General features: G+C 53.5%; 2 protein-coding genes across 3 annotated transcripts; both read left to right on the top strand.

The window, feature by feature from the left end:
- Positions 1–646: 646 nt before the first annotated feature.
- On the top strand, positions 647–13,177 carry WDR81 (WD repeat domain 81). The gene is made up of 11 exons (XM_065695077.1): positions 647–1,152; positions 1,995–5,643; positions 5,873–5,980; positions 6,099–6,289; positions 8,057–8,247; positions 8,492–8,657; positions 8,819–8,972; positions 9,166–9,864; positions 10,026–10,171; positions 10,343–10,522; positions 11,425–13,177. Exons 2-11 carry the CDS (start codon positions 2,100–2,102, stop codon positions 11,749–11,751), a joined length of 5,706 nt encoding a protein of 1,901 aa, XP_065551149.1. The 5' UTR covers positions 647–1,152; positions 1,995–2,099; the 3' UTR covers positions 11,752–13,177.
- Positions 13,178–14,135: 958 nt separating this feature from the next.
- Positions 14,136–21,849, top strand: SERPINF2 (serpin family F member 2). 2 transcript variants are annotated; one of them, XM_065695078.1, is made up of 9 exons: positions 14,136–14,242; positions 15,316–15,379; positions 16,013–16,075; positions 17,039–17,450; positions 17,736–17,879; positions 18,048–18,251; positions 19,047–19,189; positions 19,837–20,041; positions 20,778–21,849. In XM_065695078.1, exons 2-9 carry the CDS (start codon positions 15,320–15,322, stop codon positions 21,101–21,103), a joined length of 1,557 nt encoding a protein of 518 aa, XP_065551150.1. In that variant the 5' UTR covers positions 14,136–14,242; positions 15,316–15,319; the 3' UTR covers positions 21,104–21,849. The 2 variants fall into 2 exon arrangements, with proteins under 2 accessions (XP_065551150.1, XP_065551151.1); XM_065695079.1 differs by lacking the exon at positions 14,136–14,242 and adding an exon at positions 14,766–14,861.
- The last annotated feature ends 1,175 nt before the right edge of the window (positions 21,850–23,024 follow it).

Raw genomic sequence — 23,024 nt, 5'->3', positions numbered from 1 at the left:
GGCTCTTAAAGAGCCCGACCCTCCCCGGCGGAGCGGGTCCCTGCCGGGGGCCCAGCGCTGCCGAGAGGCCACCCCCCCCTCCCCGGTCTCTTTGGGCCCTTCCATCTCTGGGGCCGGTGGCACAGCCCCGAGTGCGAGAAGTTGCTGTCTAAGTCGGTAGCCAATCAGAAGTGAGGACTTTCCGCATGCACCAATCGGAAGGCGCGGTGGGCGGGGCCGAGGGAACTCGGCTGACCCCGATGACTTGGCAGCGCCGAGCGATGACTGGACAACTTCTTTAAAGGGGCCGCGCCCTCCAAGTGTTGCGGGGGGGGGGTGTGTGTGTGCAGGGATGGTACGACCCGATAACCGGGGCTCGGCACCCGGGGCCGGTGGCCACGGCGCTCCTGCCCCGAACCCGCCGAGCCAAACCGGTCTGGGGATGGGGGGGAGGAGAATTACGGCGGCTGCGGTGCCCCTTTAAGGCCGTTTCCTGCCCTTCGCCCCAGTAACAGCTGATTGCAGCGGACAAGGGGCGGAGAGCCAATAAGCTGCTGCGACGTACCACCCATGTGACTCCCACGCGCCACCGCCGCGCCATGCGGCGCTGCCCAGCTGGAGCACTCCCAGCCCCGAGCCCTTAAAGGGGCAGCGCAGGGTCCGGGCGCGGGGGGGGGGGGTGTAGGGGGTGACCGGGCACATCCCACCCCGCTACCCCCGGACCGATTCAGGGTCGGGGCCAGGTTTGCAGGGAGAGCGCGGGGAAGTGGCTGCAGAGCCCGGCTGGGCTCACAGAACCGGGACCGGGCAGTGCCCGGTCGCTCTGCGCCGCAGCCCCACGGGGAGGCTCCCGGGTGTCAGCACTGCCCCGTTCCCTATCACTGGCTCCACCGAGCACTCACCTTCCTGCCGGTGGGGTCCACCCGGAGGCCGCGGAGACCCCTTTAAGACCGGCTGCCTCGTCAGCGCGCCCGGCTCCAGCTGACAGCCGGGAGCGGCTTTGACGTCGCCGTGACGTCAGGCAGCGCGTCACGGCCCGTGTCCCGTGTGTTCCCGCGGTCCCGGGCACATGGCGGCGCGCCGGCGGCGGCAGCAGCAGCATGTGACCGCTGTCACCTGACCAACATGGCCGGGCAGCGCGGATGAACGCGGAGCCGCCGCGGCCGCCGCCAGGTAACGGGGGCCCGGGGCGGAGCGGGGCCCCCCTATGGGGTGCGGGGGTCCCCGGTGAGCGCTTGCGGGGCTCGGCCCGGCCTTGATCGCCCGCAGCCCGGTGGTGAGGGCTGGGCACGGGGCTGCGGCCCGGCGTGGGGCCGGCGGTGTGGACGGTGCTGATGGGTGCCCTCTTGTGTCACCCCCATGGGGTGCGGAGGGGCCACCGTGTCCCCTCCCCGCCGTGGGTCGGGATTGCAGAGGTGCCACAATGTCCCCCCATAGGTCCCATCATGTTCCACTCCATAGGGCCTATGGGGGTCCTGTCGTGTTCCCCCCCAAGTCATAGGGCTGCAGAGGTGCCAGTGCGTCCCCTCCACCTGCTTGGGGCTGCAGGGGTGCTGTTGTGTCCCCCCATAGTTCCCATCGTGTCCCGTTCCCTGGTCCTGTAAGGGTCCCATTGTGTCCCCCCACCAGCCCTAGGGCTGCAGAGGTGCTGTTGTGCCCCCTCCCTCTGCCTCTGATGCTACAGAGGTCCTGTGCTGTTCCCCCTCCACCTGCTGTCTGGTCCTACTTCACTGCTATGGGAGTGCCATTGTGTCCCCCCACATTAGCCCTGGCCCTGTGGAGGTCCCATTGTGTCCCCTTCCCCAGCACTGGGGCTGTGCAGGTTGCATCGTGTCCCTTTCTCAGCTGCCATCATATCCCCTCCCTGGCCATGGAGCTCTCACTATGACCCCCTCTATGGCTGCAGAAGTCCCACTATGTCTCCCCTCAAGCCAGGGCTGGTCCCTTCTCAACCCCTACCCCCAACCCAGCATCTTTTAACCAAGTTCCTAAAACCAGCTCTGTTTTTCCCCCAGGTGGCAATGGGGAAGTGAGACTCACTGCGTGCCGCCGGCTCTGCAGGAGCTGGGGAGGCCAAGGACAGCGCCGCGCTCCTCCTCTCGCTCCTTCCTCCATCCAGCATGGATGGCTTCCTCCAGAGCGTGGAGAAGGACCTGAACATCGACCGCCGGCAGCTGGCTGCTGCTCCCGACAGGACCCACGTTACCGCCTTTGTCCCGCTCAAATGGCTGGCGAGCCTCAAGGAACGCCGAGTGCTTCCCGGGCTGTGCCCGCGCCCAGAAGGGCTGAGCGAGGTGGAGGTGAGGACATTCCTGCAGCATTCCGTGCAGAAGCTGCCTGCGGGCTGGACCCGGGTGGAGATCCATGGGCTGCGGAAGGAGCGGCTGCTGTACCCGCTGCGGGTGCAGCCCCCCGGCTCGGAGCAGCGCGGCGGCAGCACGGAGACCCTGCACGGCTTCATGCAGAGCGTGGCCTGGCAGAACTACCGCAACCTGTGGGGCCGGGCCCACCGCCGCTACGTGCGGCCGTACCGGCACGCGGAGGCACCGCACACCGTGCCGGCGCTGGGCGCGCTGCGGGCGGCCCTGCACAAGGCTTACGGCTGCCCCGTGCTGCAGGTGGGCAAGACTGCACACGGTGCTTCCCCGGCCAAGGAGAGCCTGGTGGCCACCAAGGCTTGTCCCAACGTGCTGCAGGCTGAAGCTCTGCTCGAGTCGGCCGATATGGTGTATGTCATCTACCCCTACGTGCAGTACTGTTTGCATGATATCGTGACTTTCAGCCCGGCCAAGCTCACCAACAGCCACGCTAAAATCCTCTTCCTCCTCTTCCACGTGCTGCAGGCCATGAAGGCTTGTCACCAAGCGGGTCTGGCTTGTGGGGCCTTTTCCCTGCGGGATGTGGCTGTGGATGAGAAGCTGTGCAGCCGGCTCCGGGTGAACTTCAGGGAGTACGAGGGACCGGAGAAGGAGGAAGTGAATGTGGAAGCTGGTCTGGAGGGAATGAGTGAGCAAAGCAGTGCTGGTGTGCGAGGGCAGGAGGCGAGGTGTGCTGCCTGCCAGAAGGACCTCAGAGACCTGGTGCTGCAGTGGGTGCACGGGCAGGTCAGCAACTTTGACTACCTTATGCGTCTGAACAGCTTGGCTGGAAGGAGAATGGGGGACCCCAATTATCACCCGGTTCTTCCATGGGTTGTGGACTTCACTACCAAAAATGGGAAGTTCAGGGACCTACGGAAATCCAAGTTCCGCCTCAACAAGGGGGACAAGCAGCTGGACTTCACCTATGAGATGACCAAGCAGGCGTTTGTTGCTGGTGGCTCAAGTGGGGAGCAGCTCCATGTCCCCCATCACATCTCCGATGTCCTTTCGGATATCACCTACTACGTGTACACGGCTCGGAGGACACCCAAGGCAGTGCTGTGCTGCCACGTGAGGTCCCAGTGGGAGCCCAACGAGTATCCAGCCAGCATGGAGCGCATGCAGAGCTGGACACCGGATGAGTGCATCCCAGAGTTTTATACTGACCCTTCCATCTTCCGATCCATCCATCCGGATATGCCCGACCTGGATGTGCCGTCTTGGTGCAGCTCCTATGAGGAGTTCATTGAAGTCCACCGCATGCTGCTGGAGAGCCGGGAGGTGTCTCAGGACCTCCACCATTGGATTGACCTCACTTTTGGGTACAAGCTGCTGGGGAAGGATGCTGTCAAGGAGAAGAACGTCTGCCTCCACCTAGTAGACAACCACACGCATCTGACAACGTATGGGGTCGTGCAGCTCTTTGACCAGCCACATCCCAGGCGCATGGTGGGACCTGCCTATACACCAGCTGAAGCTCCAGCCATCGCCCGGCCTCTTGTCCAGAACATCCGTGAGGCTGTGTTTATGGAGGATCTCCAAGTGACGGATGCAGTCAATGGGCTGGTCCTGGAGGCTACTCCCAGTGAAACCAGCTGGTCTGGGGAGAAATCTGTGGCTTGTGAGGATGATTTAGAGCAAGGCACTGAAGCTTTGGATTCAATTCCTGCTAGCAGTAGAGCTGCTGATCAGCCCTGCACCACGGTGCCACCAGCACAGCCCTCCACCCTCCCTGCTTATGCCACCGAAGGCAAAACCTCAGGGGTCCGACCTCTCCGTCGGAGCAAGGCGGGTGCTGTGGATCAGGCTGACATGAAGATCACGCTTCCCGAAGGCTTCAATCCGCTTCAGGCCCTGGAAGAACTGGAGAAATTGGACAATTTCTTGGTCAAAGGCTTAAGCAGTGAGATGCAGCTGATGGAGCAGCCACGGGAAGAGCCCCCCCTGGGTATCTCAGACCTCTTCCAGAGGGATATGCAAGCTTTGGGCATCCTGGTAGCTGAGATTATATTTGCACCCAGGATTCGTCCTTCGAAGCCGGACGCATCCCTGTTGGAGCGGTTCCTGTTGGTGCGTAACCTCTGTCGCTATTATCCCAAGGAGATCCCGGCCCCGCTGCAGCACGTGCTGCATGTCCTGCTGCAGCTGAGCGTGCCGGTGGAGAAGCTGCTGAAGACCAGGCTGGGCAAGGGCACGGTGCAGTTGTTTGAATACAAACCCATCTCCCAGGGCCTCCCTCCGCCCTGTCCCACGCAGCTCCTCAGTCCCTTCAGTTCTATTGTCCCCTTCCCCACGTACTTCCCAGCCCTGCACAAGTTCATTTTCACCTACCAGGCGAAGAAGATAGAGGATGAAGGCCAAGGCCGGGAGCTTGTTTTCCAGCTGTGGCAGCAGCTGGAAGGGATCCTTTCTGAAATCACTCCTGAAGGCTTGGAGATCCTCCTGCCCTTCATATTGTCACTGATGTCTGAGGAGAACACCGCTGTCTACGCAGCGTGGTACCTCTTTGAACCCATAGCTAAATCCCTCGGCCCAAAGAATGCCAATAAGTACTTGCTCAAGCCATTGATTGGAGCCTATGAAAGCCCTTGCTATCGCCACGGCAGGTTCTACCTCTACACAGACTGCTTTGTGGCCCAGCTGATCGTGCGCCTGGGGCTGCAGTCCTTCCTCCTCAACCTGCTCCCACACATCCTGCAGATTCTCGTTGGCATCGAGGGCTCACGGGAGGAGAGCAAATCCCTCCTCGGTGCAGCTGAAGATGATGAAAGTGGAGGGGAAAGCCCGGTGTCATGTGTGTTTGGGGAGGAGATCAAAATGGATGTGGAACACAGCTCGGCTGCGCTCGACCTCCTCGACTACACCTCTGGTGTCAGCTTCCATGACCAAGCCTACCTGCCTGAGAGCGAGGACTTCCAGAGTGGTCTCTATGTAGGGGAGTCCCTGCAGCCTCAGGAGCAGGAATCGCTCAGCCTTGGGCGGCTGAGTGACAAGAGCAGCGCCAGTGAGGTGTCCCTGGGAGAGGACAGGCCTGCCGATGGGGATTCCCAGAAGGACAAGAGCAGCTTGAAGTCAGTGGACAGCAGTCAGGACCTGAAACAGAGTGAGGAGTCGGAGGAGGAGGAAGAGGAGCGCGATGAAGAGGAGCAGGATGACTCTGCAGTTGATGCAGAGCTGACGGTGGCTGTGGATGCCGGTGCCTCTGTGGATGTCACCCTGGCTGATGACAGCAGCGAGCCAGAGGATGCAGAGGGAGAGGAGCTGCCGGATCACTCCGATGACAAAGAGCAGACGATACTGCTGGGTAAGACCCTGCTGGGGTTGAGCCTTTCCTGTAGAGCAGGGAGTGGGAGAAGGGGAAGAAGTGGGTCCAGGTTTTGGGGTATATGGGGCCAGCGATGCCACCAGTGTAAAAGGCAAGGTCTGCACTGCAGTGTGTGGCTCTGAGAGCTGGGGAGCAGCCTGCAGAGCAGGCAGGGCCTGGGCAGCAGCCCAGCGATAGCTCTGTCCTTGGGGTTGTTTGTGTTTTGCAGACACAGCCTGTAAGATGGTGAGGTGGCTCTCAGCCAAGCTGGGCCCTACCGTCACGTCCCGCTTCATCGCCAGGAACCTGCTCCGCCTGCTCACATCCTGCTACGTTGGTAATATCTGCTCCTTGGACCCCTGGGGTGGGCTGTGCCCCAAACCAGCCTCCTGGGTGCCTTGGTGGTGGCTTGGGGGTATCCTGCTGCTTCAGCTCATGGTGTTGTCTCTGGGCAGGCCCTACCAGGCAGCAGTTTGTACCAAGCAGCGATGAGAACAGTCCCCTGAGCACAGGAAATATCTATCAGAAGAGGCCAGTGCTGGGAGATCAAGTGTCCAAACCAGTGCTGGCCTGTCTCCTGCACATGGCATACCTATATGGAGAGCCTGTCCTCACCTATCAGTACCTGCCCTACATCAGCTACCTGGTTAGTATTGTCCTTCTTCCTCTTCTTACATGTGTTGGGGTGGGAGCTGTATCTGGCATAAAGAGAGGACGCACAGAAGATGATCCAGCTTCATCAGGAGCCTCCTGCATGTATACTTGTGCTTGGTTAAGCTCCGCTTTGGGCAGCATGGGCTGAGCAGATCTGGATGTGTTGCATGAGAAGGGCTGTGCCGATGCAGCTGGAAGAGGCACATTCATTCCAGTGAAGCTCTTCAGCAAGCCATGGGTCTACATCGGGCTGCTGCAGCCCCTCCTTCCCCATTGCATCCCTGGGAGGCTTTCCCTATCACACTGGCATGTGTGAAACCAGAGAGAAAGGTTTCCTTTTGCTTTACTGGGCGAGTGTTGCCACCAACAGAGCTGGCACGAGGGTGGGATGGTGATAACGGGCTGCAGGAGCAGCTTGGGCTGCTGTGGGATTGCTGGAGCGAGTGCTTTGGAGGTCTGTATGGGTAGATAGGGGATGAGAGCCCTAAAGGAGGGGTTTCAACTGGATAAGAAATACTGGCAAGGCTTTTCAGCTTGAACTTCAGAGCTGACAGCAAGGAGAAAATGGGTATAGTGCAGCTGGGTGAAAACACACCATTTGTCATCAAAACCTCCCCAGGTTTGAATGTTTTTAACAGGGTTATTTGTCACATTGCTTCCTTTTTAGTGGTTCTGAACACTTTGGTTATGGATTCTTGTTTTAATGGAAACCTGATCATTTAAACAGAGGCAAAGAGGCCACAGCTGCTCATTTAAAGGAAACAAAAGGCATTGTCAGTTTTTCCAGTGTTAAAAGGGAGATTTTTCAGGGGCAAAAATCCCATTTTTCAGCAAAATCATTCTCCACCCAGTTGCAATCACAGCTCCAGCTGTGCTGCTTTGCTTTACTGGACTCATTCCTTGGGGGCACTGGGGGGATTAATACCCTTGTGGACAGCATTTGGCAACCTGACATTAAAGCAATGAAGTGTAAGGGTCATGAATAGGATACGAATCCTTCTTGCAGGATTTGGCAGAGCGGGTATTTTGGGAGAGGAAGAGCCTCTGTGATGAGCTGGAAGATGGCAGGTGTACAAGAAACAGAGTGGAAACTGGGATGTGCTTGTGGGTTTTGTTGTTGGCTCTCTCTGTTCTTGGGTGTTTGATTTGTCTGGGAGTTAGGAAATAGGACAATCCAGAAGGAAACCGCTTCGTGTTGCTGCTGATGCTGTTAACTCTCTGGCATTGCTGTAGTCAGCATCAGTGTGGTGTCAGCAAAACCAGGATGTGCTCTTCTGCCTCATGAAACGATCAGCAGATGCATTTCTAGATGTTAGCAGCAGGTTTGCCCATGATTTGTGCTTGGGTATTTCATGCAAGGGCTGTTCCTCTGCAGTCTGTGCACCCAGGCTTAATGTGGCGTGGGATGAAGACGCTGATTCTTCATCTAAGTCGCATGTATGACATAGGTTTCTCCTCTTCATATACTGGCAAACAATACCCAGGCTGGTGATGGTCTGGGGTTGTCTCTTTGCCCTCTGAGTTTCCCATCTATGGAAGCATCCTGCAGGGAGATGCTCCCCAGAGGATACCCATGACTTCGGGAATGTTGTGCCCCATTCTCTTTAGGCTCATCTCTTGCGCTGACATCCGTGTGCCAGTTTTCAGGCTCATCCCTTGATGTTGAGACTCAGTGCTCAGGTTCCTCTTCGAGGCTGATCCTGGGATGTGTGCTGCTTGGAGAAGTGGTGTCCCTGGCCCTCAATGACTCCCTTTGCAGGTTGCCCCCGGCGGTGGCTCCGGTGGTGGCCGGCTGAACAGTCGGAAGGAGGCCGGGCTGTTGGCTGCTGTGACACTGACACAGAAGATCGTGGTGTGTCTCTCGGACACCACACTGATGGACATTCTCCCCAAGATCAGCCAGGAGGTGCTGCTCCCGGTGCTGGGCTTCCTCACATCAGCAGCCATCGGGTGAGTGCTGTTGTGCCTTCAGCATGGGGTTGGCACAACTCAAAACCAGGGATGTGGAGATGGTTCTGTGAGGGTCTTCATGCTCCTGGGGTTGTGGGGCTGCTCCTGCCCTAATGTTCACTTGGTTGCATGCACGTAAGAGCTTGTACTGCTCAAGACCTGATAACACAGGGCGGGAAGCATGGAGTAGAGAAGGGGAAAAGGGGATATGGAAGGGCAGGCTGGTAATGGATGTCCTCTCCAGTTTCCCCAGTGGTGCCCAGGCCCGTATTGTCCTGTGTGTCAAGACCATCAGCCTGATTGCCCTGATCTGCCTGCGGATTGGGCAGGAGATGGTGCAGCAGCATTTGAGTGACACGGTGAGGAACTTCTTTGAGGCCTTCTCGCTGCTGCAGGAGCTGCAGGACCAGGTCAGTGATGTGGGAGAGGTCCTCAGTCATCCCCCTGTACCCAGATGCAGGAATGTGATGGGAATACCTGCATGCACCACTCCTGGTGTCAGCAGCATGTAATTGTGCTTGTGTAATTACATGGTGAGAACATCTGGTCTTGGGTATCTTCTCTTGTCCAGAGGACGGAGTCACTGAGCAGCTGTGAGGTGCCAGTGATGGAGGTGCCCCTTTTGGATGGGAAGCTGCTGGATCCAGCCGTGCTGATGGAGTTACAGAAGGTGTTTAACCCTGAGATGGCCTACATCACCTACATCCCTTTCTCTTGCTTGCTAGGTACGGCTTGGCCACCATCTCCTGGGATCTGTGCTTGTTGGTTTGGGAGCCCACTTCAGGCTGCTTTAGCTGGGAGCAGCATGTGGCTGGCTTGTGGGGGACGCTGTGTTCACAGCCCTGTGCTGACTCTTGTTCTGCTGTTGGTGGTGCTGGGTGATATTCCTTCCCTTGAAGCCACGTTCTCCCCATTCAGGTGATGTTATCCGCACGGTTGTGCCCAACCACTCGCTGGTTGAGAAGCTGGCCAGCCTCTACCTGGAGAACGTGAACCCCAAGAGCCTGCAGGTCGTCAGCCTGGAGCAAACACCCAGCGTGGTGGGCTTAGACCAAGATACACGAGGAACTGAGCCCTTCTCTAGCCACCACGAGGACAGTCACTCCGGTACCTTTGGGAGCGTGCTGGTGGGGAACCGCATCCAGGTCCCTGTGGACACACAGCGCGAGGGTCTGGGCTTACTTCACCTCAGTGCTGGCACTGATGGCTTCATCCCCAGCTTATCCAGCGAGGAGAACACCCTGAAGCACGACCTTCCTCGCAGCACCCACATGCTATGTGGGAACTGGCTGGCCTACTGGCAGTATGAGATTGGGGTGAGCCAACACGACCCCCGTTTCCACTTCCACCAGATCAAGCTGCAGAGTTTCTCAGGGCATTCGGGGGCCATCAAGTGCGTGGCACCACTCAGCAGTGAGGACTTCTTCCTTAGTGGCAGCAAGGACAAAACCGTCCGCCTTTGGCCCTTGTACAACTATGGGGATGGCACGAGCGAGGTGCCACCACGCTTCACGTATGCTGAGCACAAGAAGTCTGTTTTCTATGTGAACCAGCTGGAGGCATCACAGCACGTGGTGAGCTGCGATGGGACCGTGCACATCTGGGACCAGTTCACAGGTAAGAGGGGAAAAGGGGAGGGTTGGTTGGAGTGAACTGGTCCAAACCTTAAAGGCAGAGGGGCTAGACTGAGAATTGATGGTTCCTGTGCAGAACTGGAGATTTGCTGTGTACCTTCTCCCTCCATCTGCTGCCACAATGTCTCTGTCGTGTTTCCACAGGGAAACTTCTCCGGACTTTTGATGAATTGGACAGCAAAGTCCCCATCACGGCTGTGACCACTATGCCACCTCCCTACCACAGCATCTCTGTGGCCAGCGCAGACTCTGTGCTGCGGTTCATCGATCACAGGAAGCCGGGATTACAGGTAGGGAATCCAGCACTCTGCGATCCACCCACCTCCATCCGTGTGCTCAATGATGGGATCACGCCTGGCTCAAAGCAATTTGTGATGGTTCCATGATCCCAGGGTCTCTTGTTCCCTAAATGCCAGATCCCCCCTGGTTTTGTCCCCCGGTAGCTGGACTTTCTCTTGCAGCACGAGTTTCGCCTGGCCAGCGGGGTGAGCGCTGGGCTCATCCGCTGCTTGGCTGTCAGTCCCAATGGGCGCAGCGTTATGGCTGGATTCTCCTCTGGCTTCATCGTGCTGCTGGACACCAGGACAGGACTCATCATGCGGGGCTGGCCTGCCCATGAAGGGGACATCCTGCAGATCAAGGTGAGAGCTGCGATCAGGGGCTGTTCTGTGGTCCTCATTGATCCTCACTGAGGTTGTGTGGAGCATCCTCCTGGCATGTGCTGCTTGGCAGGGCTGGTCTGCTCCATCCTCTGGGTGTTCCTCCGTCATTGCTGTGTCCCTAAAAGGCTGCTTATGCTCTTCTCCCCCCGTAGTTAGTGCTGTGAGCAGCTTACTCTTGTTCCAACCTGTGCTGAACAGAGATCAGCCCTCCCAGGTGTCTGCAGCAGGGGCAGAGAGCAGCCACATCTCCTGTGAAGAAGCAGATGTGTTGCTTTCTCCGCAGGGCTCTCAGCTCCCCTGGGAGAGTGTCACTCTAATGAATAACTCTTGTCCATATTTACCCACCCTCAGGGAGCACGGCTGGGGCTCCAGTGTCCTCGACCCAAGCGCAGGTTAAACAAAGTTCAGCAGTGTGGGTTGTTTACCCTCTCACTAGCTAATAAGCAGGTCCAGGCTTCTCCTGCCCTCAGCAGTGTTCTCTGCTGTGAGACAGCCTCCCAATTCCTTTTCCTGAGAAGGAAAATCATTTGGCAGGTTTAATGGAGAGGGAGACTGTATCATAATCTCTATGCAGATGATGAATTAGTTGTGTTGGGTATCACAGTGTTGTTAAGAGGCACAGCCTGTCTCTGGAGGATAGGACTAGAGGAGATTGCCAGCTACCAGACAGTCCTGTAGCTTGCAGTGTCCACCTGGATGCTTTGTTAATACTGCTGTGTACCATCAGTTGTTTGGAAATGGCTGGGACTTTCCCGAGGGATTACACTGTGACTGCTGGATTATTGGCAGCTAACCTCATTTGCAGGTTGAGATACAGACTGTGATACAGGCTGGGAGCTTTTATTGCACCACTTGGTTCACTGGCCTTTCTTGTTCTGCAGGCTGCAGAGGGCAACGTGCTCATCAGCTCCTCCTCGGATCATTCCCTGACTGTGTGGAAGGAGCTGGAGCAGAAACCTTTGCACCACTACAAATCTGCATCTGAACCCATCCACGCGTTTGACCTCTATGGCAACGAGGTTGTCACGGGCACTGTGGCCAACAAGATCGGTGTCTACTCCATGCTGGAGTCCTCAGCGCTGCCCATCAGCACAACCAAGCTGAGCTCCGAGAACTTTCGGGGTACCCTGACCAGCCTGGCAGTGCTGCCCACGAAATGCCACCTCCTGCTGGGCTCGGACAATGGCATCATCCGCCTCCTGGCATAGCTGTCCCCAGCCTGCGAGCTTGTCCCACGGCGCTGGTGGCAGAGCTGAAAGCCAGTGGTGTTCCTTATGGAGGAGGCAGTGAGATGTGTGTGAGCGGAGGATGCAGGGGGAGGTGTGCTGTTAGTGGTAAAGCATCTCTAACCTCTTTCTCTTATCTCTACAAAGAAAAAAAAGCCATAACTGAGAAACCTCCACTGCTGCTGGGAGAGATACTGGGCGTTGTAGGTCACTGTCACCCCTGCAGAGAGGCCTGGAGCTTTCCATACCATGTGTGCCTGATCCCCAGGGGACTGTGAGCTGCCCTCCAGAGTAATGTGGACCACAGCTTTCCCCCTCCCTTTAAGAAGGGGTAAGAGGTGCCCCTTGACAAGAATACAACAGTATAGCTACTGCCATCTGCACTTACCCTTCACTTCCACTCCTGAACCACTGAACACTCCTATTAGGATAGCATAAGCTGGGCCTGGGAACTGCTGCCTTCAGGGCTGTGTGGTGCTGGGCATCTCCTCCTCCTGTGGTCTGTGTGTGAAGCCCAGACATGCACTCTGTTAACTTTATGTTCTGCCAGCTGAGTTGGAGCCTGTATGGGAGGAGGAGAGGTTAACAAGAGCCCTTCTGCTGCCTTACTCGCTCCAGGGCAAGGACTGGAATGGAAATCGGCCAAGGCACAAACCCTGTCTGCTTTGCCATTTCATTTAGGAATGGGCTGCTGTAGAGGGATGGGTTGGGATGGGAACATGGCCCTCTAGGGAGGCCACAACTACATGCTTCCATGCAGATTTTCCCTTCTGGAGCCGTAGGATAGGGATGGCCTCTTTGTTGGTTCCTGCCCCAGGAGTGCTGCATGCCATGGTTGTGTGAGGGGTGAGGAATGCCCTGTGTGCCACAGACTGGCAGGGGTTCTCCTTTGTGCTGGTCCGACTCCTGGGAAGACAGGACAGCAGAAAGGTGCTCAGTTTTGTCCCCTAGTGCCCTTACAGCATGAAAACCAAGAGGCAGGATCCAGCATGGTCTCATTCTGACTTTCCCTTTGGGACCAGCACCCTCTGTTCCCACTCCAAAAGCAAGGGGAATGTTCTTTGACCCAGCTGTAGGAGCAGTTGCCTCACTTCTATTGCAATCCTTTTCCCATCCATCCTTCAGCCTAATAAGAGCCAGTATTAGGGAGCGGGAAGCTCTTACCTTGGGCAGAGGAGGAGCCTGCTGTGTGTTGTCCTGGGAGGAGAAAGGGCTTTCACCCAGCTGCTGGTTCATGTCAGGAACCTGTGGTTGGGAAGGCTGCCTTCTGCTTCCAGGCGGGGTGGGGAGGTGAGCGGTTGGCCCTTGCTGTCCTTCCCTACCCAAGGGGAGCTCTCAGTCCCGTGTTGCCTATTAACCATTTGCAATAGATGTAAATACTTACTTCTAATAAACTCTTTGAAAGAGATGCAGAGGTGAGTGTGTGGGGCAGCTCTGTGCTGGAGGGGCCCAGGTGTGGGGCAGGGCTGGCTGCAGCTCTCCTGCTTTGGCAGCCAAAGCTCCAACTGTGTGTTCAGGCACCTCCTGTGTTCCTGGGTGAGCTGGAGGAGGGATGCTGTGAGGATGCCCTGGATGTAAGGTAGGACCTTGCTGCACAGGGACTTGGATCTGCTTTCCAAGGGGAAGTAGCTCCCTAAGTTGCAGCAGCATATCCCAAAGTAGTTTCTGGTTGCACAGCTCAAACCTGCCTCCTTCCCAGTGTCTGGGTTGGTTGGGAATCAAAAGCTGCTGCAATCCCATTAGCGTTCCCTACTGCTCCTTAGTGACTCCTCTTACACTGAGGACATGGGCAGAGCCAGGAAGGGTCACCGTGGCTTCCGCATATCCACTGGAGTTCTGCCCATTCCCAAGGCTCTCCTCCATGTGTGTGCTGTGGAGCCCTGGTGCTGTGCCCCAGGGGAGGTACCAGCTGCTTTTGGCTCAGCTCATCCTGAGCATCACCACCTCCTGCTTTGGTACATGGCCACAGGGCCTTGGGCACCAGCCATCTGCTAAAAGTGGTGCAGCAGCAGCAGCTGCGATACAGAGAGTAAATATCTGGGGGGTTCTGCAAAGAGACTTCCAAAACCAGAGCACCCTGTGGCAATAAATACAAAGCCCTACCTTTTCACTAAAGGTTATGAATAAAGGAGCATATTCCCAGCACAGGCAGTATATGGAAAGTGGGAGTCACTGCTAGAGACAACCGACTTCACGTGTTACTTCTGCTGCAGGGAGTTTGGAGCTGGTAAACTCTGCGTTAACATTGTCTTGAGCAGCCCAAAGTATCTCCCATCTCCAAGTGCACCACAAATCCACTCCTATTCCCCCAAACCAATGTATAACCGGATGCTGTGGGTCAATATTTGCCTCAAACAGGGGCTGGTGCCGAAGGTCGCTGTGGTGGGGAGGAGGGATGAGCTGGACAAGCTCCCCCACACAGAGCCATCAGCCACGCTAAGGCAGGTGCCAGCTCCAACCTGGACAGCCTCAGGTAAGGGGCAAATGAACATGGATTTGATAGTACATAGGGACTTCTCCAATGAGCCTTAGTGTTTCTCTGGGAGAGAGGGGTGAACTGGGCAGAGTGATAAAGGATGGACCAGGGAGGAAAGGGGCATTCAGGGTTATTATATAGCTGCAGGATTTGGGATGAGGAATGAAATGGCCTCAAGTTTTGCTTCTTCCACTTGGAAATTGGGGTCACAGCACAGTAGTTTTGGGTGAAAGCTCAGAGAAGGGGAAGCAGCCCTAGGAATAAAGTGTATGGCAGCTGTATTGAGAGCTGCTCTTTGGGATGAAGGCTTTATGTCAAGAAGAAGATCTGTTATTTACGTTGCAAAGGGAGAAGTGGCTGGATGGAGCAGTGGCTAGGGAATGAGTGGCGTTTATCCATAGCCCTGGAAGCCCTTCTCCCAGTATCCCGTACTGGAACCGAAGCACAGGGGTAGGAGAGGCTGTGATTTGCCAGCCAAGGGGGAAGGCGAATGCTGGGAAGGGGAGGACTCTGTTCCGGGACATATTGCTCAGAAACTGCTCTGCTATTGCAATTTCTATGTGCAAAGTCCCTCCCAGACAGCACTTGCTGAGTGCCCACAGGCCCACTGAGGCAGGTTAGTAACCCTTCTCCCAAGAGCCAAGGATGCTGTGCCCATACCTCCATGGTCTGCATGGGAAAGGAGCAGAGGCTCTCATCCTCTTCCAAAGGCACAATGTGTGCAGGACTGATTGGGGAAATACCATTTGCAATCCAGAGGAATGAGGGCAATGGGGTCAGAAATGCAGGATCCAAGCAGGAGAGTGTCATGGAGGAGCCTGGCTGTGGTTACAGCTCTGCTGTGGTGCGGGTCCCTGTTCTTCTCCGATTTCCCTGCCTTGGCGTTGGACCCAGGAGCCCTGTGCTGTTTCTTTGCAGCATTGTTCATCTCCCTGTTGCTTTCCGCAAGCTCCTGCGCCAACCTGTTTGGCCAGGTTGATCGTTTTCTCCCTGTAGACCTGGATAGGCTCAGCTTGCTGCTGCCAGGCAGCTGGAAAGAGCTCCTCTCTCAGCTCGTCCTTCTGTTCCAGGAACATGGTGCTCCTCTGGGGTCCGTGGCTGCTCTGCCTATCTGCTCTGCACAGTCACCTAAGGGTAAGTTGTGATGCTGGAGGGCTCTGGCCGGCAAAGGGAGCAAAGTGGGTCTTCTACACCAGCCCATGGGGCAAATACCAACTGATGCTTCTGGAAGCACACTGATGGAGGACGCTGCTTCTCTGCTATGGGGTTAGCCCGTGCCCTAGAGCAAGAATGTTTCTGATCTTCTTTTTCCCAGCTAAAATAGGTGTGGGTGTTCTCTTCAAGTGGATTTCTGTAGAAGCTTTTTGGAAACTTGGCTTCGACTGTAGTTAGTGTCCATGACCTTCAGGAGTTAACAGGAGGCGGCTTAATAGCAGCTTTCTTTTCACCCCCATTTTCAATCTGGATCCCTGTCAGATCTGAGATTGCAAAACTGCACTGCTCACTCTCTAAGGGATACAGGATTTTGTACCCTTCTGGCCTGGTCCCTTTCCAAACAAATCCACTATTTGCAGCCTCTCCCTGCTCCTAATCACTTCCATTTCTGCACAGTGGATCCCACTGCATCGGGGTCTGCATCTTAAAGCTGCAGCCACACTGATGCCAGCCTCTGACCTGGCCCCATGGGAATGTGTTAGGAATGGGAGTCTTGAGGAATTCTAGCACCTGACTTTGTTTCTTTGTTGTGTATTTTCCCCTCCCCTACAGTTTTCTTCAGTACAAGCCATTGAGCAAAAGCGTCTCTTCTTAGATAAAGATGGGGACCTGAAGGTAAGAAACGACTGGTTCCATCAAGGGGACTGAAGTTACACTGTGCTATTTGCAATGGTTTTCCTCAGATAGGAAGGGCCCAGGCAGTGCAATCTAACAGTGCCAGTGCAATGAGAAAGTCCATCTATCTGCAGGCTTCCCTCCCTGCTGCTGTCAGTGCTGTGCTCCTTCATGCTGGAAGCATATGGAGTAATCAGTAGCTGGAATGCACAGGGACTGGCAAGTGGGTTGTTTAAGTTCTGATTGATAAGGGAAGATGAGAAAAACAACCAGCTAGGAGGGTGACAGAGAGAAAGACCTGGAGCTGATGCTACTCATCCAGCCTGGCTCTGACAGTGCAGCAGAGGAATGTTATCGGATGTGTGTGGGAACAGAGAGATCAGAGGGGAAAAAACATGTCTTTCAGACCATGCAAATGTGAGGACAGTGGTGGCAGTGCTGGAGGCTACAGCTTAGAAAGATGTAAAATGAGGAAGTTTGGAGAGTAGAGGGATGGGATGGAACAGAACAGACAAGGCAGATGCCTGGAGGAGGATTTGAGCCAGAATGGATCCAGGCTGTGACAGCAGTAGAGGTGCTGACCGATGCATGAACATTGAAATCAAGGTTGAGGATGATGGATCTATGAAAGGTGAAGGCAAAGGACATGTGCTGAGCAGGTCATGGTTCTTGCCCTCAAACCATGCCTCTGGGCTCATTTACCTGGGGCAGGCCCCGGGGGCAAGCAGAGAACCACTGCAAGACCCTCCCTTAATCCATTCTCACAGGATACAAAACCTTCTGTGTTCTAAACTCATTGAGCTGCTTTTAACCTCCAAGGTAAAAGGCAAACTGAAGGGAATACGCCACCAGAGCAGAGGAGCTGGAGTTTTCTGGACCCATTTAGGTGTGCAGTGAAGCCCACAAGGGATGGTATTGCCCTGATACTGCTTTCCCAGCCCTATCCTCCTTGTTTCTCCCTAGGATGTGAAACACGCTGGAGTTGAACAGTCTGCTCTGCTGGGAGCAGGGGGTGTGCTGAACACAGACCTGGCAGACTTCACCTATGACACCTTCCAGGAAACTGATGGATCCATGTTACCCTTCACCACCAACTCGCCAGGCATGAAGAATGACTGGAACACAGATGAAGCCATAGCTGGGGCTGTGGGCTGTTACAAACAGCAACCATCTGGGGAGATTGCCTCTTCTTCAGAAGAAGGAGAGAGTGAAGATAAAAGCTGTGAGATGACTTGGAAGAAGAGCCAGAGGCTTGCAGACGGCTTGATGAGATTCAGCATCGATCTCTTGAGAGAAGTCCAGCTGGAGTCCAACAGGACCAATGTGATCCTGTCACCCCTCAGCATCGCCCTCGCCTTGTCTCACTTGGCACTGGGTAACTTGTTAGTTACAAAAGCATCGTTTCCTGTACCCCCCTCCTAGGAACCAATGTGTCAAATGCCAAGATTAAATACAGCACCTTCCACTTCACCTTACTCCTGCGGCTTTAATTAGGCACAATTACAATCGAAGCTGCCCTTTGTGGCCCTGCTGAGGCTCCTATGCTTAGGTTTCTCCAGCCTCTTTTGTAAGGCACAGGCTGTTTCTAACAGCGGGAAGCCAGATCCCTGTTTTCCACTACATGGGCATGACCTAACAGGAATCTGACTTTGCTTTTTAGGAGCAGCAAATCAGACAGAGAAGCACTTGCTGGAGGTGATGCATCTGCAGTCGGTGCCCTGTGTCCACCACACGTTGGGCACCCTTCGGAGGAGGTTCATGGAATCCACCCTCAGCCTTGCATCCCGTCTGTACCTGCAGAAAGGTGAGAGAAGGGATCCTACTGGCATGGGATAAACCTCTGCTTGACAGAGAGTGATGGAAGCACACTGACATACTGGGAATCATCCCTAAGCATTCCTCCTGGGAAGTGTCACACCACTGGCTGAGCGACTGGCTGGTAACTTTCTGTGGAATTCTTCCCTTCCACCAGGATTTGAGGTGAAAGAGAAGTTCCTGGAGGATTCAGAGAAATTCTATGGAGCAAAGCCCATGACTCTTTCTGGGATCAATGAAGATGACCTCAGAGCCATAAATAAGTGGGTAAAGGAAGCAACTCATGGGCAAATAGCCACCTTCCTCCAGCAGCTCCCTGAAAACACAGTGATGCTCTTGCTCAATGCCATCCATTTCCACGGTGAGGCCTTACTTTTCAAGAGCAGTAGTTAGAAATGTACCAGTTTCCTGCAGCACTGTAGCTGAACAGCATCTCCTTTCGTTGCTTCCTGCTAGGCAATCTGCTTGTTCTGTTCTTGTACATCTGCTGTTCCTCTTGCTTGGATTTCTTTACAGCAACGATTCCCAACTGCTTCACATGTGCTAAAAATGCTACCTGACAGCAGAGCCAGAATGCAGGAGGTGAAACCTGTATTTTTTTGCCTCCTTATTCAGGATCCCAGACAGCAGCACATCCCTGCTCATCTCAGTCACATCAAATGCAACTCAATGCACGACAACCACAGAGCTCAGAGGCAGCACAGCGGTCAGGCATATCTTCCTCTTTTAATTCCCTGAGGCTTCTGCATTAGAAACACAGACCAAGCACTTGCTTCCACTGTAAAGCTGTGAATCTTTTAACTTGGTCTTGGAACACTGTTTCACCCTGCACAGCACAAAGGCTCTCCATTTTTCAAAGCACAAACATCCTTTACTTTATCTTCACAGCCTTCAGTAATCTCCCACGCTGAGGCATGTGGATTAATCCCTGTTCTTTGTGTTAGACCATAGTCCCTCTCTGGAAGATAAGAGCTTCCTGCTGTTAGGGCTTTTCCAGCCCTGGTACTGTATTTCACAGCCCTCTTCACTGTATTTCTACTTTCCTGGTCACTAATCTGCCTTGTTGGAGAAGTTATGATAGGAGCGGTGTCAGAGGGGCAGTTTCTGTTTTCCTACCCAAATTTAACTGTTGATTTCTAAACTTCTATTTTTGTAGGGTTCTGGAGGAATAAGTTTGATCCCAGCTTCACTGGCCCAGATGTATTCCACCTTGACAATGAGTTCGTGGTCCCAGTTGAGATGATGAAAGCCCAGAAGTACTCCCTGAGCTGGTTTACACTGGAGTCCCATGATCTTCAGGTAGCGCTCCATTAGGAGCACAAGTTTGGATTGGAATTACCTCTTCCTATGATATTTAACTGGCTGCAAATATTCTCTCCCAAAACCACAAATGTCTCTTAACAGGCATAATACACAAAAGCTTAATAAGCATCCTTTGCCCTAGCAAGAATGTTGAGCCTTCACTCTCAGTCTATGGGAAAAAGATAGATAGGTAGGTAGGTAGATAGATATAGATAGATAGATAGATAGATAGATAGATAGATAGATAGATAGATAGATAGATAGATAATTCCCAGTAAGTGGGAATTAATGGAGTTAAAAAAATTAAAGATAAATGATGAAATATGGGATATATGGGAAGGAATTCCCTCAGACAATGTTCTGTTGGAGCCCTTCAGAACACAGCTACTGCCAGAGCGTGTACAGTGTTTGTGCATGTGGGCTTCCACTCTAGCATGTGCTCAATCTCTACCAATCAGTGGCTAAATACTAAAGCCTAATGCTGTTATTCCAACAAACTTTGTCCAGATTCCTCCTTCCTAACAGGCTGTTTTCATCCCATAGCTAGACTGGCTCTGTAGACCAACTGGGAAAAGGCTGTATTAAAAGCATCACTTTCTGGACTTGCTTTTCTCTTTCCTGATTCTGGTTGGTTTTATTTCCAGGTGGCCAAGTTTCCCTTTAAGAGTAACATGAGTTTTGTGGTCATTGTACCAAACCAGTATACTTGGAATACCTCTCATGTGCTGGAGAAATTCCCTTATGGACAACTATGCAGGCTTTTCCCCACAGAGGTACCCACTGCGGTGAAGATCCCCAAAATAAAATTGGATCATCACCTGGAACTCAACAGGGTTCTCAGTCAAATGGGTAAGGATTTGTATGGAATAAGTGAAGCTGATCAATCTACATGGCATCTGTTCGCTGACACCAAACCCTGCCATCCTTGTTTCTAAAGCTGTGCCTCACAGCTTGCTCCAGATAACATCCAAACTCTTCCATCTCTTATTCCTCTCCTCCTCCTTACTCTTTGCTTGCCTAGCACCAAATGTTTGGCTCCAACAAGATGATACTATAGAGGAAGCAGCATTCACAGTTCCTCCCAAGCTTTACGAGTTCTTCCTATCCCCCTGTTTGTAGCCAAGACCAACATCCTCCTGCATGTCAACCTTTATCTCTTACTTTGTCATTTAACACAGTGTCCAGGACATGGAAACTGCCACCAGAGAGAATGCAGATCACACTTACTGAAATAGAACACCATGACCTGCATTTCCAAATGAGAATTAATCAAGAATTCACTTTGTTTTGCAGAATTGCTTAAAAAATAAAACCTCTAAAAGTGTTCCCAGCCAAGCAAGAAAGAGCCTTCAGTCTTGCTGCTGCTTTTAAAGGATGACTTCAAGTTCTTACATTACCGTTCTGGTTTTGGCACCCTCAGCTCTTCATATAGAGAGGGACTGGCTGGCTTGCAGCTCTTGTTACTGGTGCCTGCCAGTTCTCCAGTCCATGGTGGACAACACAGATGAGGGAATCGCCTCCTTTGGACAGAGCTGGTGGCACCAACTGGGTTTGCTGAGGTTAACTTGGTCTTATTTCTCTGTAGGCCTCCAGGAGCTGTTCACAAGCCCAAACCTCCAGAAGATCACGGAGAAGCCTCTCTTCGTATCCAGTATACAGCATCAGTCTACCCTGGAGCTTAAAGAAGATGGGGTGGAAGCATCTGCTGCGACCAGTGTTGCTATGTCACGCTCAGTCTCTGCCTTCAGCCTCGACCGTCCCTTTGTCTTCGTTATCTTTGATGATGAAACAGGCATCCCACTCTTCATAGGCAATGTGCAGAACCCAAACCCCAATGCTGCTCCCCAGCTCAAAGAGCCACAGGACTCACATGAAGCAAAGGATGCCAATGAGTACCCCATGCCCAAATAAGAGAGGAGCAGAGCCTTAAGCGTTCTGGGACTGCTACCTGACCCTTTGGACCAGCTAAGAGAGGCCTTCTGCCCTTGGAGACCTCCTTCTGAGGCCTCAGAAGGCAATCCCTTGCTGTTTTCTTTTACAGATCCCAAAAGACCAGTCCTGGGATAGCCCATTCCAGCCTTGATGAGCTTCTCCAGGCTGGGGTTCCTCTCTGTTGGACCTTCAAAAGCTTGTTCTGCCTGGATTTCCCTTCCGGGGCTCTTAGTCCTCGAAGGGAGACTTCCTTGTCCCCAGACTTTTATTTAGAGTCTTTATTAAGCTCTTACTAGAGTCCCCTGTAGCCTGGAATCATCATTAGCATCTGGCAGCCTGGACAACAGCCAGAGATATTAATACAGTTCTTCCTTCCGCAGTTCCTGGGAACATGTCTACTTCCAAGTGTTCCTCTGGAAACCATCTGTACCCACCTAGAAGTGACCTCTAGATCCCCTGGACTAGGAACCAGTTGTCTCCTCTAGGATGTGTCACAGCCATTTTCAGGCACAAGCTCTTCTCAAAGATTCCCTTTTCCTACTCCTTGGCCACTGGGATTTGATGGGGGAGGGCCTGCAGTGGGGAAACCCCTTTGGATCCTTATCAGCAGCCCTTTTCCTGGGAAACTCTATGTTCTTGGGTAATGCTAGATTTTGAAAGACATATTTTATAGTGTTTTTTAGTAATTTTTATGTTGGCAGAATAATAAAGAGTAAAGCAGAATATATTTGCTTAAGGTGTTACATTGAAAGACCCAACAGAGAAAAGAAAAAGGCACGCAACTTGGACAACCGCAAAGACTGGGAGGAAAACAGGGTCTGTAAGGTGAAATGGCTCATCCATATAGACTGTCCAAGGACTGAGACCAAGAAGCTTTAGGTATCTCACCTGCAGGGTGTGCAGGAAACAGTCACTGTCAGAGATGGCTTTGTGAAATGGGCAGAATTCCTTGCATTAGGAATGAGCTCAGTGGCTGGCTGTGAGCCGCAATGCAGTGATAAGCAGGGATGTGACAGTCATTAACCTTTCTCTTGGGCAAAACCTGACCATTGCTGGTATCTATTAGGAGGTTCAAAGCTGCTGATCTGACATCTACTATCTGTAATTTATTCTTCTAATGGGATACAACATGATGCTATGGATGGCTGGGACAGCTTCCAGAGGAAAGAGGAGCAGACTTTGATGCCTGTAGCTGAATGTCACTGATTTTGCCCTGTTTCTGGCAAAAGACAATGTCCTGTTACAACTTCACTTCTGGGCACAGCTCCGTGGGTCCTTGTTCTGAGGTAGCAGAAATAAGCTCCCATGAAAGAATCTTGGGAACCCTCTATCCAACCAACCCATCCTAGCACTTAAGAATATTAATCTAACTCACCATAGCCTGCCATGCTGCTATTTCTGTGCAAAACAACAGCTACCCATAGTAGATTCTGCTTCCAAACTCTCTCAGCTTCTGGGTAGAAGGGATGGTGCTCTGGTTTTGAGACACAGCAGTCAGAAAGCACAAGGGCCATCCTCCTGGCAGTGTTTTCCTCACTCGGGAAGTCTGCCTTCCCTCAAAGGAAGGAGCAGAATGCTTCTGGGAGCCTCCGTCCCTGAATAGTCTGCACCATCTGCTGGAATAAGAGAAGGACTGACTCACTAACCATGAATTTCGGGGATGCAGGAGACTTTGGGGAATAAAAAGCCCTGGCTCTAACCTGCAATTACACATTTCTTGCAGTCTAAAAGGGGAAGAACAGCTAAAGATAATATCTACCCCTCTAACCCATGCAATGACACATAGCCTTCAAAAAGAGGGTGTAATTACAGGGCCACGTAATTCTAACAAGTAAACCCACAAGAATTCAACCCTACTGTGAGGGCATAGCTTTAGGCCACAGGGAACATTTTAGCTTAT

Source organism: Lathamus discolor, chromosome 14 (genome assembly GCF_037157495.1).
Source record: "Lathamus discolor isolate bLatDis1 chromosome 14, bLatDis1.hap1, whole genome shotgun sequence".
In the NCBI taxonomy this organism is placed as follows: domain Eukaryota; kingdom Metazoa; phylum Chordata; class Aves; order Psittaciformes; family Psittacidae; genus Lathamus; species Lathamus discolor.
The sequence above is the reverse complement of the archived record's forward strand: the minus strand, read 5'-3'. Positions and strand labels throughout refer to the sequence as shown.